This window comes from Centruroides sculpturatus, unplaced genomic scaffold (assembly GCF_000671375.1).
Source record: "Centruroides sculpturatus isolate CEXI.00-Female unplaced genomic scaffold, Cexi_2.0 scaffold53, whole genome shotgun sequence".
Lineage (NCBI taxonomy): Eukaryota > Metazoa > Arthropoda > Arachnida > Scorpiones > Buthidae > Centruroides > Centruroides sculpturatus.
In genome coordinates, this window is record NW_019384350.1 from 842,992 (window position 1) to 861,247 (window position 18,256).

Consider the following 18,256-nt stretch of genomic DNA (forward strand, 5'->3'; position numbering starts at 1 on the left):
ATAATAAATGAATAAACCCTTTTTTATACATTTACAATAGCTGATTTTTGGCGAATTTTTAAAAGGAACATGTGCACAATGATCTTAAGAGACCTACATTCCTGTGAGAGTTTCTATAGCCGTTACTCCCCGAGAGTGACGGCAAAAGAAGACAGCCGTTACTCTACTTGACTACTGGTGGGCATTCCATTAAGTATTGTACTTTACAGTAACTGAGTGAACCCTACTACGAACAGCTTGCATTCACTGTAAATGCAATGTATATTTCAATATTCTATTATTTAGTATAAATACAGAACTCTGTACGTACTGTATATTGCAAAGGATGTACAGTACAGTATTATCTAAATTATTTATTTTCACTTTTATAATATGTACTAAACTTTTAGCAGGATTCACTATGGTACTCTAATTAGTTTTGTATGTCAATTTTTTTTTTTGGTGACGACCTCACTTATGTGGCTAGAAATTGTATATCCCGAAGATGGCCACAAGTAAAATGTGACTATCTTTCGCCACGATTAAAGTCCTCTCCCCAAATCCTATTAAATTAATGTATCACAAACTTTTCGTTATCTACTTTTTATACATAAAACTATATATATGACGAGCGGCATTTATGTGGTATTTTTAATAGTCCGAATTTAAAAAAAAAAAAAACATTAAGTCATTTTTAAGCATCGCTCTACTTACTTTTGAAAAATTACTGCTGCTAAATTTGCTCAAAATTATTTTAAATTGTTTTCTCTCGTTTTACTATCATTTTTATTAAAATGTTTTAGGATACATACAAAATAACTGTAAATAATACATACTATTAATTATATATGCGGAGAGATAAATACAATACATTCCTACCTCCATGCTCTCCGAAATGAAGGTTAGAACACGAAAGCAAAAATGTAAGGGAGACGAATTGCAGTCATAAAGATGAAACCTGTTGGTTTACTGTATTGTGGAATAACGATTTGGAAAAGAATCGAACTGATGTAATAACTACAAACAATTAAACAAAGAACAACAGCAATTTGAAGAGAATGTTAATGTCTGAGATAATAAACAAGTAACTGTTTATTGCCGATAGAAGAATTTAGTCTTCACACAAGAGCACGAACCGAAATACATTATGCCGGTACTTACAAAATGTCTGGTCTTATATTAAGGTTCTGAGACGAAATATACCGTATTGTAATTGTGACTTGCTTCCGCGAGTTTGAGGTTTGCTCAATAATTTTCATTGTTTCATGTACAATTTTTATCATCTTCAAACTGATCTTAATACAGTGGAATCTCGCTTAACGAGCATCTTTCATAACGAGAAAAACAAATTGTAAAAAAAAAAATGACTCGCTTAACGAGCGACGAGGGAGAAGTCCCGGATTGTGCGCACGCTACATCGGTCTGTGTTTAGCACTCGTTTCGCTAGCATCATAGCGTCGCTTGTAATCGCACATTTTTCCAAAGTTGTGTTCAGACATATTACATATAAATGTTACTGTCAAAGACCGAAATTAGAAAATGTCGACACATACAAAATACGTCGGTGAAAGACCGAATATTTGGTCATATTATTATACATCCGAACAATCACTGATGTATGTCGACAAGCACAGATAAGCTTTGGTGGAGGTCTAAACGACACTCGAGAAACCAATGTCAACAGAGAGGCGACAATCTGTCACCAAATCCTTTGTGGGTAGCCGGAGGTAGGACAAGGTCGTACCTCTTTTCCCGGCAACGGTTTGGTAGAAACTGCCCACTTTGCCACTGGATAGTGTTTTTCTTCTTTTGATCCCGTGAGGTGGGGATCGGTTTGTCAGGTCGAGTGGCGGAGGATGAGAGGGGTCGTCGGTAAGGCGTCGGCGATATCCGAATAAAAGACACCATTAACAGATAATTTCGTAATCACGTAATAACATAATCAGTTCGTAATTTGTAAAGAAAAGTTACTTTCCATAGATGAGATTTCTTCTCAAGAAATATCGCTGAGAGAAGCAGCTGCAGCTAATTCGAAAAGTGGAGGGCAAGGCTATACATGCTGTCATTGCAAAAAGAAGTGTTCCACGAATAAATGCAGTTGTAAAAGCAAGGGACTCTTGCTTTTACAACTGCAAAGTGTCACAACAGTTTAAGTTGTTGCAATAAATAAGATTTATAACGTTAATCACGTAATTTATGTGTAAATTTATTATTGAATTAATTTCTTTTCTGATTAAGAATGTACTGTTCGTTTTAGGTTCAACAGTTTATTTACAGGTGCTATTACTTAAGCTTTCTCCTATTTTGACATACTAAAAAGTTACAGNATAAGAAATCCAATTTGTAAACACAAGCAAACAGTCAATGTATATAAAATTACCACCAAATTACTTGAACTTAAGCAAAAAGTATTCTGCTCTGAAAGAGAAATCATATCTGATTAACTTAATGTTTACTTTCTGTATAATAAAGAATAATAGCCAATTTAAAAGCTATTCACCATTTTGAAAATGAAAGCAAAATATATTTCATAATCATTTTATTTTAAAACTGACTTAAAGATAAACTTATTTAACAAACTGATGGTGATACTCTTGTTTTTTTAACCAGTAATTTTGTCAAATTTATCATTTAAAAATAATAGAATTTATAGTTACAAAGTTTTGAACTTTCTACAATAAACTTAAGACAATTAATTAAAAAAAAAATCTGGATTCTTTATAGATATGCAGCTTATAAAATTATTAAGAATAGAAGCCTAGAACAAGATTTTTTCAAAGATTTTTTTCCTGTGGAATTAATTCATTAAATAGATCATATTTTATCTATCCAACTTTTGAGCAACATCAATTCACAATTTTAAATTCTTTAAATATAAATCTAAAAAGCTTATCACATTCTTACATATTGTAAAAGAAGAAACATTTATTTTGTTCTTTCTCTTTGATAGATATTTTAATTTTAAAAAGAAAAATATTTATTACACCTTGATTTACCAAACCAGCCACATGGAAATTTTAAATCTTAATCAGAAATTTATTCAGATGGAAAAAATTAATTGCAAATCTTAGGATGGATCAAATAAACATTGAAAAGTATATTGTATATTAATAACAGTTTATAATAATAAAGAATGGTAAAGAAATTAGAATTTAATAATTTATAGAAGTTAGATGAAGCACTTTCTTCCATATTTCTATATTATTTGTGATTATTTTTAAACTGTAAAATAAAATGTATCTTTTAATTACCTTTTGTAATAAATAAATAAAGATGAGAGATTTAAAAAAAATCCTCTTAGATACACATAACAGACTTTTTCAATCCATCTGTAAGATAATGCAATTTTTTTAAACCTCACATCTAATTTATTTCATGCAAACCATATCTAGACTTTTATTCTTACAATTTTGAGAAATTCACTCCTGTATTTTCTGCCAACTTTTGCAAATGAATACATCATTTTTGTAATACATTTACCTTAAGAAATTTAATTATCATTATTCAAATTTCTCTAAAATTTATTGTATAATAAATATAATAAAAAGTAATATATAGAATAATTTGTAAAAAGTATTTACTTCATGCAACCTACCTCCACTATAAATAAAAAATTTTTTTAAAAAGAAGCTTAAAAAATCTTCTGTATCCAAAAATAGAGGCAAACAATGTTTATATTGCTTTTAATGAAGTAAACAGATTTTTATCTGATTTTTCACAAAGAAAAAAAATATATATATATATAATTAACAATCCACCTCCTCAAAATTAAATATAGAAGACAATGTCAATATCTTTTATTTTTTGGAAAGGACAGTTCATTGTCATTTATAATTTATGCTATTTTAAGATACTTTTTGTTTTTTTAATAAAAACACAACCAGATGAAAATTTCTGATTCATGTTAAAAATTTCCAATCTGATGACACAATGGCATACGTCTAAGTTACTAAAAGAAACAAACTGTACAAATTTGTATTCAATACAATAGAAATAGTTAGACAAACATCAAAATGATTTACAAATGTATATATATTTCCAATTATTAATATCTGTGGAAGCATGAGTCACATCCATATATTCTCTATTGCCTTTCAGATTTAAATTCACAGAGAAATAAATATATCTCTCCAACCAATTACAAAAATACAAAACCCATTACTTTCACTTGTACTCTTTTTTTTCTTAATCTTCAAATTCATGCTTAAATTCACAGAAATTTGGAATTTAACAAATTAATTGGAATTCAGATTATACATCATTACCTTGCATATATCTTGATATTGAATTTTGAAGGGAGAATTTACACTTTTTTTTTATTTATCTGAGTTAGATTGAACATTAGATTCAATGCAAATTCTTTTGAACATTATTCAATGCAAATTATTCATTGAAACACTAACAAAATTTAGTTTATAATTATCATCATGATCATCATTATTGCTGATTTAAAAAATCCTGCAATATCTTTTAGTAGTAATAGTACATATTCTTCTCAGACATATGTGCAGTGAGCCAGATATATATATATATATATTTATATTTAAAAACCAAAACTTATACAGAATCGCATTTAAACTGTTTAATAAAAGACGTAAATTCACAAATTGATTACATAGAAAGGCAGGTTCAAGATAGCATAAGAAGCTTACTGTACAGGTGAAAATGCCTTCCTGATGTTTATAACAATTTGATTATGAAGACAACTTAAATAATTTTGTTTCTCCCATGACACATTTTCTTTCAGTTCTGAAAATCTGTTATAAGAAGACATGTAACTGGGATCCACTGTTGACAAATCCATATTTAATTGCGCACACACAATCATAAAAAGAGATGAAACAGTGCTATACAAATATTCAATACTTCTATTCAATTTTTTTTTTATAACATATTACTGATAGTATATTATTAAAACTATCCTAACAACTAATTCTATCTGTCAAAATGATATCATTTCTTCCTCAAGTTAATAATTCTTTGAGCAAGATAATTATTGGATGTGGAGTAACAAATAAACATTATAAAAATTAACTAAATAACAAAAATACTTTATTGAATCTGTAAATTTTTCATTGAACAGAAAAAAATTTTTAATTATATAATCTACAGAAATTTAAATGTAATTAAATAAAAAAAAATGTATTTTCAATAACTAGTTATCTGCAATATGCTGAAAGATTCAGGTAACTATATTTCTCATCCACTAAAGTAAATAAATTAAAATGGATTACTTAAATGGTCTGTATCTAATATAGCTAAGATTAATTATCATATCTAGATCTGTACATTTGTCCGAAGTGAAAGATAGCAAATGTATTCAAGATGATTGGAAATATAATAAAACTAATGACACACATCTTACACAGCTGTTCTGTTTACCAAAGCAAATATCCCATAATGTTAAAAAAATTAATTTATGATATTCTTGTATTCAAACATAAGATGACAACAGAAGAAAAAAAAAATCACATTTAAAACACTTTAGAATTAATCTATGATATAATTAGCATATCACTTATTATTACAGTTTCCAGCAATTGTAGTTGTAGTTGCTTGTGAAGAATCTTTGTACATGGTGATGTGATACTTTCTTTTATTTTTCTAGTAATAAGCAAAACAAGTAATAATAGTTATAATAATAACTTTCATACAGATCTGTTAGTGAAAGTATACTGTCGGGCTGCTAAAGAATCTGAGGAGAAATGATCACAATCTGATTGTTAATGAATTTCCAATGTCAATGTCATAGGAAGAAAATCTATATGTGATAGTGCAGTCATGAATTCAACCAAGGATGTTTTAAACAAGCAGATGCTTTTGCACGTTCACTGGGCTCAAAGGCTAACATTGGGAGCAAAAAATCAGCAAAAGCCTGTGCTTCAGCAGGATCCCATTCATACTTCTCAGTTAAAACATCATAGAGGCCCCAAGGTTTAAGTTTTGTAATATGCCTCAATTCACCTGTAAAACAAAACAATATTGTATTTTTTAAAATTTCATTTAAAAAAATTTACACAAATAATTTTTAAGTAAAAAATATTAACAAATAAAACTTTATAACCTAATTACATCAATAACCATCTAATAAAATTAAAATATATTTTTAAAAATTACAAATTAAGATAGATTAAAAAAGGTTCAAAATGCTAAATACAGTATGTTTCTTAAGCTTTCATTCATCTTTTACCATATAAGTAAAATGTTGTAATTTATCTTAAGATAAAACTACAGTGGGTGATCGGTTAACGAACACTTTTGCGAAAGATTTTTATGATCAGACAACCAACACATGTTCAGATAATGAACAATTCACTGAAAAAACACAAGAAGAAGCGACGTAAATAACGAATACCAATTGGTCTTCCTTTGTCTCAGGCAACAATTCGAAACTTTTCGGAGTGCGAGAGACGTCGACAACAACATTCTACTCAGTATATACTGATCGAATAGTATTCCCCGAACTTTGAAACTCTTTCTTGTAATTCCAGCCTTTTATATTTCTGACAGAAACAATTCTTTTATGTTTTCTTCTGAAAAAGCAGATTTATGCCAATATCTGCTATTAAAGATCTTTTGAAGAAGTGTGAGGATGTCAGAACAACGGTCTTAAAATGGCATCCAAACCAGGTTGAGGTTAATAGGCCTATAGATCTNACATTTGCCGGTGTAAGTGAGAAATAATGATATTTAGCAAATATTTCGTACATACACGAAACGACTGTGTGAATGCTGACATTCACCGGAGAATATTGACATTCGCCAGATATCGCTCATTCACAGTAACATAAACATCGACAACCATAGCCCGTTATACATATAATAAACACGCCAAACGATATGCCAAATTCTTAGGCTATGCAAAGGCTATAATTAAATATTAGAAATTACTGTATTTCGATTTTTTTTCCTATCAAATTAGCACTCCATATTGGTTCATTCCGCGCTAGAAGAAAAGATGATGATTCACGCTCCTTAACAATGTATATTGTATAATTTTCTTTGAATAAACGTTATACATAAAATATTTCAGTATTTTTTCGGCATGGAACGCATTATCGCATTTTACATGAATTATATGAGAAAAATTGTTTTCGATTAACGAATGTTTCACTTTACGAGTAAGATTCTGCAAAGAATTATACCCGTTAAGCGAGGTTCCTCAGTAGTTCTGGTCTGCTTTCGAGAGAGATAGCGGCCGGGTGGCCGAGCGGTCAACGTAGCAGCCTACCGCTCTGGGAAACCCGGATTCGAGTCCGAACGGGTCCAAAAGTCCCCAGGAATTTTTCGGGGAGTGGTCCGTTCGGATATGTCGGGCCCCGTCCTTCACCACCCGGCAGCCCCATTGTTGTCCTGGCCGAACCCATAATGGGCTTGCAAAAAGAGGCCCTCTTAGTGCCCACGGGGCGGAAAGAGTAAAAAAAAAATCTGCTTTCGAGAGAAAATTTCAATTTGAAAGAATTATCGAATTTATATCGTTGTATCCGAATTTTGTATAGACATAAAAACTATTTAATATTAAAACTTTCGAATATTTCAAAAAATTCACATTCCCAAAGACAAACACAATATCGGAGACTTAAAAAGTTTTGTTTCAATAGTAGCAGTCAAAATAAACAACTGTAAACCTAAACAACAGTATATAATAAAGTTACTCGTTAAATTATTCTATGATTAAATTTGATAATTTATGATTAAGTTAACTATATTACAGATTCGAACGCAAACTCTAATTCTTTATTAAAATATAAATAATACAAATGAAAAAAATTCTTGCAATTTCATAAAATCTTTTCTTCTTTTCTAAAATATGTATATTTGAGAAATATAATTAAAATCGTGCAAGTTAAAAATTAAATTCATACAAAAATCGAAAAAAACTCATGAAAAAATTAATAGCATTTGAAGATTTTTCTATTGAAATAGTTGATTCAAAATAGTAATCACTGCATCCGATTTTCTATCTTAAACGTTGTATTCCTAAAAACAAACAATAAATTAATAAAACTTAATACTTAGGAAAATTATTGCTATCTTTTTAAATTATTGAAATACTGAACCTTCAACTCTGAACGCAGGAAAGAGAATTTAACAGACTGAATTTTCCAATAGTTGGTCTCTACCGTTATCAGGGATAAATTTCTGGTTTATAGGTTTGTTCTGATTAGCATAAATTAAACCATCGTTAAGAGTAGAGTACAAGACATTCGTTGCCCAGTCGTCATACAAAAAATTGTAATTTGGAGCAAAGAAACCAACTTCTGATACAAGGCTCATCATACGAGAAGATTGAAGGGAATCGGGTTCCAGAAAGGTATTGATATGAGGATGATACATGCAATTAAAATATGTGGTTGATGACATGCAATATTCTTTTGTCTCGATTTTTACATTTTGTTCGGTTACTTTGCCGACTTCCAAATCTGTCGGTATTGTTTCATTTAATGTTTCACTTAAAGCTAACATACCTTCCACAGCAACACACTCTTTAATTTCAATATCTCCTTTAGACTTAGCTTTAGAAGGTCTTCCAACTTTCTTTTTTCCTGTAAAATTATATTTAAAAAACCACATCTATATATCATCTCAAGTTCATAATTTTAGAAATAATTCATAATTCACATATTAAAAGAAAAACAACTTTGTATCATTACCCATCAGATTTCGTCTTCTATTGTTAGCAAACCAAGTCTCAAGTTGTTTCATGGTGAGTCCGGTTTGAGAGCACAGCCAGGTTTTTTCGGTTTTACTAGGGTACGGATAAGAACGCCTTTGTTCTAACCACTCTTTCAGAATTTTTTTAACATTACGAGAAAAAGTACAAGTTGGACGAATTCCTGATGGACAGATACTCAGAGGTGGAGGATTCCTAAATAATAAAGTAAATGCCTCTCAAGTAAGTTAAATTATTTGTAAAAGTGAATACATCGAGAATAATCAATAATTACTTCTGACGAATGCGAAATTTTTTCACAGGCGACAGCTTTTTAATATCTCCATTTGAGATTTCTTCGTAGTGAACTTCATCCCACAAGTCTAACATAGCATTCATATCGGTGAATTTTCCATTCTAAAAATATGAGATACATGATTAATTTAAACATCTTAAGGTATTTAAATTTTTTCAATGATCTAATCTTAAAATTATGATAAAATTACTGATTTAGTCAATTTTTCAACTTTCTAAGAATTAGGCCTTTAATTATAGCGACTGAAGCTAAATTACGAAAATTTGTGCACAGTCGGAAAGAACTGCAGAATTTATCTCATGTTATGTATCATATTTATATTCTTCTTTTTCGAATTTATCTTTGCAAAGAAAGTAGAATTCGGTGCACCCACAATCAGCGAATTCACTTACGGCAGAGCGTGAAATGTTTCTATTTAAAAGTACAGTACTATATTTAAGTATACAGAACCATTAAAAATACTGTTAGCCATTAATTTTTGATTGAAGCGGAGCATTAGAGAAGCCTCTTCTATGTGGCTTCTATGTATCAAAATCATCTTCTATGTATCAAAATCTGTTCGACAGATTTTGATTAAACTTTGCCATTTTCCATTAACTGCGACGAGGAATCCAAAAATGTAATAAAAAATGGGGGTCTGTGGCTTCGTTTTCGAGATATAAGGCCGTTTCACGAGCGCGCGCGACAACGCGATATCGCACGAATCGCGTGACTTTGTCGTGCGTGTTCCACGGTCGCTAGCACGTCTTCTATGGGCTTCGCTATAGAAGCGAGTTTGTTCTCAAAATTTAATGGACCGATTTTGATAAAACTTCCATTTTCCATTAATTGCGACGAGGAATCCCGAAAGGTAATGGGAAATCCATTTAAATATAAAAAAATAGTAGTCCATGACTTTATTTTCGATACACAGAGGTATGAAAGTGACAATGTCCGTGCTCTCTGTTGCGACTGAGAGCGCCTAACGAAATTTAGACCTAAGGGTCAAAAATAAAAACAGCATTGTCTGTGCCTGACGGAAAAACGAGCAAAACACAAGCTTGCCTCTCCGTGTCCGCAACTGCAAAGATCATGTCTCCCACGGCCGGTAGATGCAAGGACCACCTCTCGAGGTACAAGGATAGCCTCTTTTGTGGCGGCAAGTGCAAACAAAATTCATCTGTCCGCGTCCGTCAGATACCAGGATCGCCTCTCAATGCCTAACAGATACAAGGATCGCTTCTTTCTTTCCGGCTCTATTCTATCGCGATGTCCTAGTTAACTTTAATGTTAATTTTCTAATTTTATGTACTGTTTAGAAATTCGTAAATGTAAGAAAAATTGTGAATAGGAGTTGATTTAGTCTTTGTAATCAGAACGCAGCCCATGTACTGTACTGTATAGTACAACTGTTTGGCTACTACTGCATTTAGTCGTAACAACGAAACATTATCATAAAGCATGTTTTTGTGTAAACTAATTTTCATTTAACCAAACTATTCGGTTATAGCGTTTTCGTGTCTCCTCGTTTTCAGGTTTTGTAATCTAACAGAATTAACTGGTCAGGCTGATTAACACCATCAAATAAACGTCAATAATACAGTTTGAATACGGATAGTGTTCTTCGAAAAATAATATAAACCAGAAGTGATTGTGTAAATTCCACTGATAGCGTGTGCAAGTTTTCTTCTTTTCACGAATTTTTAAATTGAAACGAAATAATATAAATTAAGTCTATTTACGAAAACAAAATTTCAAGGGAAGTAAAAGGGAAAAAGCCGGAGAAGAATTACAACGCATAATTTGCATACTTTCTCTAAGTTTTAGGCTAAATATTGTTACCAATTAATTATTTATACTGGTTTAGATAATTTGCATCTCGTGCGGTAGATAAACTGACCCTTTTAATATTTTTTTTTTAATATTTGATTCAGAATATTTTGAACAAACTCAAAAAACTGGGGAATAAAATCATTTATTTACAAATTCAAATTATAAACAAGAACGACAGTAGCCAATGAAAGGACATTCATACCAAATGTACGAATAAGCGGGCAGACGATCCGAGCCAATCAGAAAACATCAACGGTCGCGTGACAATTTTTAGGCGTGGCCAATAAAACGAAGCTTCATAAGTAAAATTTTAACAGCAGTTGTCTAAAAATCATTAACTTCTGCTAAAATCTAAATTTAGCTTAATTTATAGAGAGAAAATTTTCTTCACAGTAACATCTGCGCTTATGAAATACAAAATTCGAAATGGGCATTTAGAATTATTTAGTTTTAACCTACTGCATTACATACTTTTAACTAAAAAAGTAGTCAAATTATTCTGAAAAGAATCGGTATACCTAAAATATCATTTTATTATAAGAACAAGTAACAAAAATTGTATTTTCTGTTACTAATTAAATAGTAAATAAAGTTTTTCAGAATATTTTATTTAAAATTTTATTATTGTTTAAATCAACGTTACAATGACCCTTTGGTGCAATTTAATTAATAATACATTTAATTGAAGTTTTCCATAATAACTTATGAGATAAAAAGCAAGTTTTACATCAGTAAACGCTTAAATAGGAACACGAATTTTTGGGATGCTTTGTGGAAAATTTAAAAGTCAATAATTAAAACAATGTAACTAATAATTTATTTTCACACCAAACAATTTATCAGCATGTCCCTAAATAAAAACAATCTAATTTAACGAATGTTTATTTCTCTACTATAAGGGAAAAATACTACTCTGAAGCATTTTATTGGAAAAAATTCGTTTTTGTTTAACAGTTTTATCGTGATTTACAGGTTTTTATTCTAATGTGAAATTAAATTAAATGAAGTGAAGAGTTTAAACTTATCAAAAAACAATACAATGTGAAAGAAATGTAAAATCTACAAACAGAGACTTATGAAAATTTAAAAGAATAATTCAATATTTGAATTTTTTGAGTTTTAAAAATATATTTAACAGTGTTATTCTAAATATATTAAATGGAACAAAATTTCATGGCTTAAAAATCAAGGTTTAGGTTTTCAATAATTCTTAAAATAAATTTATATATTAAATCATCAAAATAGAAAGCAATACACAATTTACAACTTATACATTTGTTAATTGCATATTTATTTCAATTTGACACTATATAGAGATTTTCAACAAGAAACTATAAAAAGTAACACTAAATTGATTAAAGATTTTTAATTTTTGTTGGATTAGTATATTTTATCATTTTGATGATGGCAAAGTACAAGTTTTGATGATGTCCACTTAAGAGAAAGAATAGACAGAAATAAGTTAGTATATTTCATGTATATAAATTCTAAACATAAATATTTAAAAAAAACACACAATTTACAGCAAGCATGTAAGTTAAAATCAGTGATATTAAGAAATTTCCTCATTGCTAATTGTATTGAATTAATTTTTAGTTTTCTACTCAAAAATAATTTAAGTTATCATACAGTATATAACAACATTATGTCAAACATCTATATGATAGACAAATACATCAAGTAAATAATTTTATGAAAAAGGGCGCTGTAAATGCCCCATATGAATAGATACTGTCAGAAACATGTGTTTCTGGAAATGTCTATTTTATATGCATATAAATTCTTATAGATGATATACAGTAACTTAAACAGGATATTAAAAGCAAACATCAGTTCTTTACTTTATCCAAACCGAAAATTTAATTATTTCAGAAAATTAAGCTTAACGCTGCCTTGTGAATCATTTTGCTGATTCTTACAATGTGATAACAGGGTTGAGTGGGGATTTTTCCCGGGGTCAGTATTAGTTCCTATTCTTTTAATTAATAACAAAAATAAGATATGTAAAACTACTTTTTATTAAATTAATAAAGAAACAGGGCAAAAGGGGCCTACTAAAAAGACAGACCCGCCAGTGGAGCGTTAGAGCTTCTTGTGGCCCGGACAAATTTGAATTAATGGGCCAGTGTAATGTAGACTTCAGGCATTTAAATTCGAGGAGGGATTCCCCGACTTAAAATGCTGAGTTTGTATGAGGCCTAGGGGGCCCACTCTACCACTAGGCCTCATACAAACTCAAGACGGCCCCGATTATCAATAACGATTTCACTTTTGTTGCTTTTTTTAAAAACCTCAATACAGTGCTGAAACACCATGTTTTAATCTGTATAATTTATACAAAAATGCTTTCAAATATATTCAAACACACTTTCGTTTTTTAAAATTCTACAATAAAATATCTCAAAAAAATTTATTAAATGTTTCTTACCCGAATTAAACGATAAACTTCTTCGTAATCCTTAAAATGTCGACGAAGAGCTATGACCTGGAGTAAAAATCTTTCATTTTTATTATATAATTCCTCGAATATTCCGGGATAAGAGCAATCGACTTCTCGCAAAAAACTTTCTAATTGCCGCCATTTTTCTCCGCCGAAAAGACAATCGGTTATTTCCGTAACAACTTTATCCACTTCCATCCCCGATAATTTAACAAGATTCCATTTATCTAGAAGGTTTCTTATTTCGGAATATCCTAAATTATCCGTATCCATGATAAAATTTAACGCGCGCGCGCGCGCGCCTAAAACGAATAAAGAAAAAATTGTAACAAACCAACTGATACAATGTATCAAAATGTATCAAAGTGGCGATCACGTGACCACTCTCACTTTAATTTATTCTAGAAAATTAAAGTGATTATTAAGTTATTTTAATTATTTCGAGAATTTATATTATTTATATCGAAATTAAGTGATTAATTTTACTATGGCGCTTTATTATTTTTACCCACTCTTTAATCTTAAAATTATTACTACCAATAATATTAAATCGTCTTTAATGTTATTCATATCTTAAAAAAATTCCTTGTTTTAAATGTTTTATTGAATTGATTCTTATATTCAACAAAATTGATGAAATTTCAAACTTATATTCTTCCAAATTAAAACAGAAAATGTCTTAACTTATAAGAACACCTTAAATGTTTAAATTTTTTCCTATATTTTAGTTCAAAAGCTTCAACTGATTGTTACTTAAAGGAGAGATTGATTAAGATTTTAATTAAAATCTCACCAGTAGAAATATTTTTAAATAAGAAATCCAATTTGTAAACACAAGCAAACAGTCAATGTATATAAAATTACCACCAAATTACTTGAACTTAAGCAAAAAGTATTCTGCTCTGAAAGAGAAATCATATCTGATTAACTTAATGTTTACTTTCTGTATAATAAAGAATAATAGCCAATTTAAAAGCTATTCACCATTTTGAAAATGAAAGCAAAATATATTTCATAATCATTTTATTTTAAAACTGACTTAAAGATAAACTTATTTAACAAACTGATGGTGATACTCTTGTTTTTTTAACCAGTAATTTTGTCAAATTTATCATTTAAAAATAATAGAATTTATAGTTACAAAGTTTTGAACTTTCTACAATAAACTTAAGACAATTAATTAAAAAAAAAATCTGGATTCTTTATAGATATGCAGCTTATAAAATTATTAAGAATAGAAGCCTAGAACAAGATTTTTTCAAAGATTTTTTTCCTGTGGAATTAATTCATTAAATAGATCATATTTTATCTATCCAACTTTTGAGCAACATCAATTCACAATTTTAAATTCTTTAAATATAAATCTAAAAAGCTTATCACATTCTTACATATTGTAAAAGAAGAAACATTTATTTTGTTCTTTCTCTTTGATAGATATTTTAATTTTAAAAAGAAAAATATTTATTACACCTTGATTTACCAAACCAGCCACATGGAAATTTTAAATCTTAATCAGAAATTTATTCAGATGGAAAAAATTAATTGCAAATCTTAGGATGGATCAAATAAACATTGAAAAGTATATTGTATATTAATAACAGTTTATAATAATAAAGAATGGTAAAGAAATTAGAATTTAATAATTTATAGAAGTTAGATGAAGCACTTTCTTCCATATTTCTATATTATTTGTGATTATTTTTAAACTGTAAAATAAAATGTATCTTTTAATTACCTTTTGTAATAAATAAATAAAGATGAGAGATTTAAAAAAAATCCTCTTAGATACACATAACAGACTTTTTCAATCCATCTGTAAGATAATGCAATTTTTTTAAACCTCACATCTAATTTATTTCATGCAAACCATATCTAGACTTTTATTCTTACAATTTTGAGAAATTCACTCCTGTATTTTCTGCCAACTTTTGCAAATGAATACATCATTTTTGTAATACATTTACCTTAAGAAATTTAATTATCATTATTCAAATTTCTCTAAAATTTATTGTATAATAAATATAATAAAAAGTAATATATAGAATAATTTGTAAAAAGTATTTACTTCATGCAACCTACCTCCACTATAAATAAAAAATTTTTTTAAAAAGAAGCTTAAAAAATCTTCTGTATCCAAAAATAGAGGCAAACAATGTTTATATTGCTTTTAATGAAGTAAACAGATTTTTATCTGATTTTTCACAAAGAAAAAAAATATATATATATATAATTAACAATCCACCTCCTCAAAATTAAATATAGAAGACAATGTCAATATCTTTTATTTTTTGGAAAGGACAGTTCATTGTCATTTATAATTTATGCTATTTTAAGATACTTTTTGTTTTTTTAATAAAAACACAACCAGATGAAAATTTCTGATTCATGTTAAAAATTTCCAATCTGATGACACAATGGCATACGTCTAAGTTACTAAAAGAAACAAACTGTACAAATTTGTATTCAATACAATAGAAATAGTTAGACAAACATCAAAATGATTTACAAATGTATATATATTTCCAATTATTAATATCTGTGGAAGCATGAGTCACATCCATATATTCTCTATTGCCTTTCAGATTTAAATTCACAGAGAAATAAATATATCTCTCCAACCAATTACAAAAATACAAAACCCATTACTTTCACTTGTACTCTTTTTTTTCTTAATCTTCAAATTCATGCTTAAATTCACAGAAATTTGGAATTTAACAAATTAATTGGAATTCAGATTATACATCATTACCTTGCATATATCTTGATATTGAATTTTGAAGGGAGAATTTACACTTTTTTTTTATTTATCTGAGTTAGATTGAACATTAGATTCAATGCAAATTCTTTTGAACATTATTCAATGCAAATTATTCATTGAAACACTAACAAAATTTAGTTTATAATTATCATCATGATCATCATTATTGCTGATTTAAAAAATCCTGCAATATCTTTTAGTAGTAATAGTACATATTCTTCTCAGACATATGTGCAGTGAGCCAGATATATATATATATATATTTATATTTAAAAACCAAAACTTATACAGAATCGCATTTAAACTGTTTAATAAAAGACGTAAATTCACAAATTGATTACATAGAAAGGCAGGTTCAAGATAGCATAAGAAGCTTACTGTACAGGTGAAAATGCCTTCCTGATGTTTATAACAATTTGATTATGAAGACAACTTAAATAATTTTGTTTCTCCCATGACACATTTTCTTTCAGTTCTGAAAATCTGTTATAAGAAGACATGTAACTGGGATCCACTGTTGACAAATCCATATTTAATTGCGCACACACAATCATAAAAAGAGATGAAACAGTGCTATACAAATATTCAATACTTCTATTCAATTTTTTTTTATAACATATTACTGATAGTATATTATTAAAACTATCCTAACAACTAATTCTATCTGTCAAAATGATATCATTTCTTCCTCAAGTTAATAATTCTTTGAGCAAGATAATTATTGGATGTGGAGTAACAAATAAACATTATAAAAATTAACTAAATAACAAAAATACTTTATTGAATCTGTAAATTTTTCATTGAACAGAAAAAAATTTTTAATTATATAATCTACAGAAATTTAAATGTAATTAAATAAAAAAAAATGTATTTTCAATAACTAGTTATCTGCAATATGCTGAAAGATTCAGGTAACTATATTTCTCATCCACTAAAGTAAATAAATTAAAATGGATTACTTAAATGGTCTGTATCTAATATAGCTAAGATTAATTATCATATCTAGATCTGTACATTTGTCCGAAGTGAAAGATAGCAAATGTATTCAAGATGATTGGAAATATAATAAAACTAATGACACACATCTTACACAGCTGTTCTGTTTACCAAAGCAAATATCCCATAATGTTAAAAAAATTAATTTATGATATTCTTGTATTCAAACATAAGATGACAACAGAAGAAAAAAAAATCACATTTAAAACACTTTAGAATTAATCTATGATATAATTAGCATATCACTTATTATTACAGTTTCCAGCAATTGTAGTTGTAGTTGCTTGTGAAGAATCTTTGTACATGGTGATGTGATACTTTCTTTTATTTTTCTAGTAATAAGCAAAACAAGTAATAATAGTTATAATAATAACTTTCATACAGATCTGTTAGTGAAAGTATACTGTCGGGCTGCTAAAGAATCTGAGGAGAAATGATCACAATCTGATTGTTAATGAATTTCCAATGTCAATGTCATAGGAAGAAAATCTATATGTGATAGTGCAGTCATGAATTCAACCAAGGATGTTTTAAACAAGCAGATGCTTTTGCACGTTCACTGGGCTCAAAGGCTAACATTGGGAGCAAAAAATCAGCAAAAGCCTGTGCTTCAGCAGGATCCCATTCATACTTCTCAGTTAAAACATCATAGAGGCCCCAAGGTTTAAGTTTTGTAATATGCCTCAATTCACCTGTAAAACAAAACAATATTGTATTTTTTAAAATTTCATTTAAAAAAATTTACACAAATAATTTTTAAGTAAAAAATATTAACAAATAAAACTTTATAACCTAATTACATCAATAACCATCTAATAAAATTAAAATATATTTTTAAAAATTACAAATTAAGATAGATTAAAAAAGGTTCAAAATGCTAAATACAGTATGTTTCTTAAGCTTTCATTCATCTTTTACCATATAAGTAAAATGTTGTAATTTATCTTAAGATAAAACTACAGTGGGTGATCGGTTAACGAACACTTTTGCGAAAGATTTTTATGATCAGACAACCAACACATGTTCAGATAATGAACAATTCACTGAAAAAACACAAGAAGAAGCGACGTAAATAACGAATACCAATTGGTCTTCCTTTGTCTCAGGCAACAATTCGAAACTTTTCGGAGTGCGAGAGACGTCGACAACAACATTCTACTCAGTATATACTGATCGAATAGTATTCCCCGAACTTTGAAACTCTTTCTTGTAATTCCAGCCTTTTATATTTCTGACAGAAACAATTCTTTTATGTTTTCTTCTGAAAATGCAGATTTATGCCAATATCTGCTATTAAAGATC

At 28.8% G+C, this 18,256-nt stretch overlaps 1 protein-coding gene across 1 annotated transcript; it reads right to left on the reverse strand.

Annotated features, from left to right (window-relative positions):
* Positions 1-7,818: 7,818 nt before the first annotated feature.
* On the reverse strand, positions 7,819-13,673 carry LOC111637566. The gene is made up of 5 exons (XM_023383078.1): positions 13,189-13,673; positions 8,928-9,049; positions 8,634-8,848; positions 8,040-8,525; positions 7,819-7,959 (listed from the first exon to the last, which is right to left on the reverse strand). The coding sequence occupies exons 1-4, from the start codon at positions 13,471-13,473 to the stop codon at positions 8,068-8,070; spliced, it is 1,080 nt and encodes a 359-aa protein (XP_023238846.1). The 5' UTR covers positions 13,474-13,673; the 3' UTR covers positions 7,819-7,959; positions 8,040-8,067.
* Positions 13,674-18,256: the final 4,583 nt, after the last annotated feature.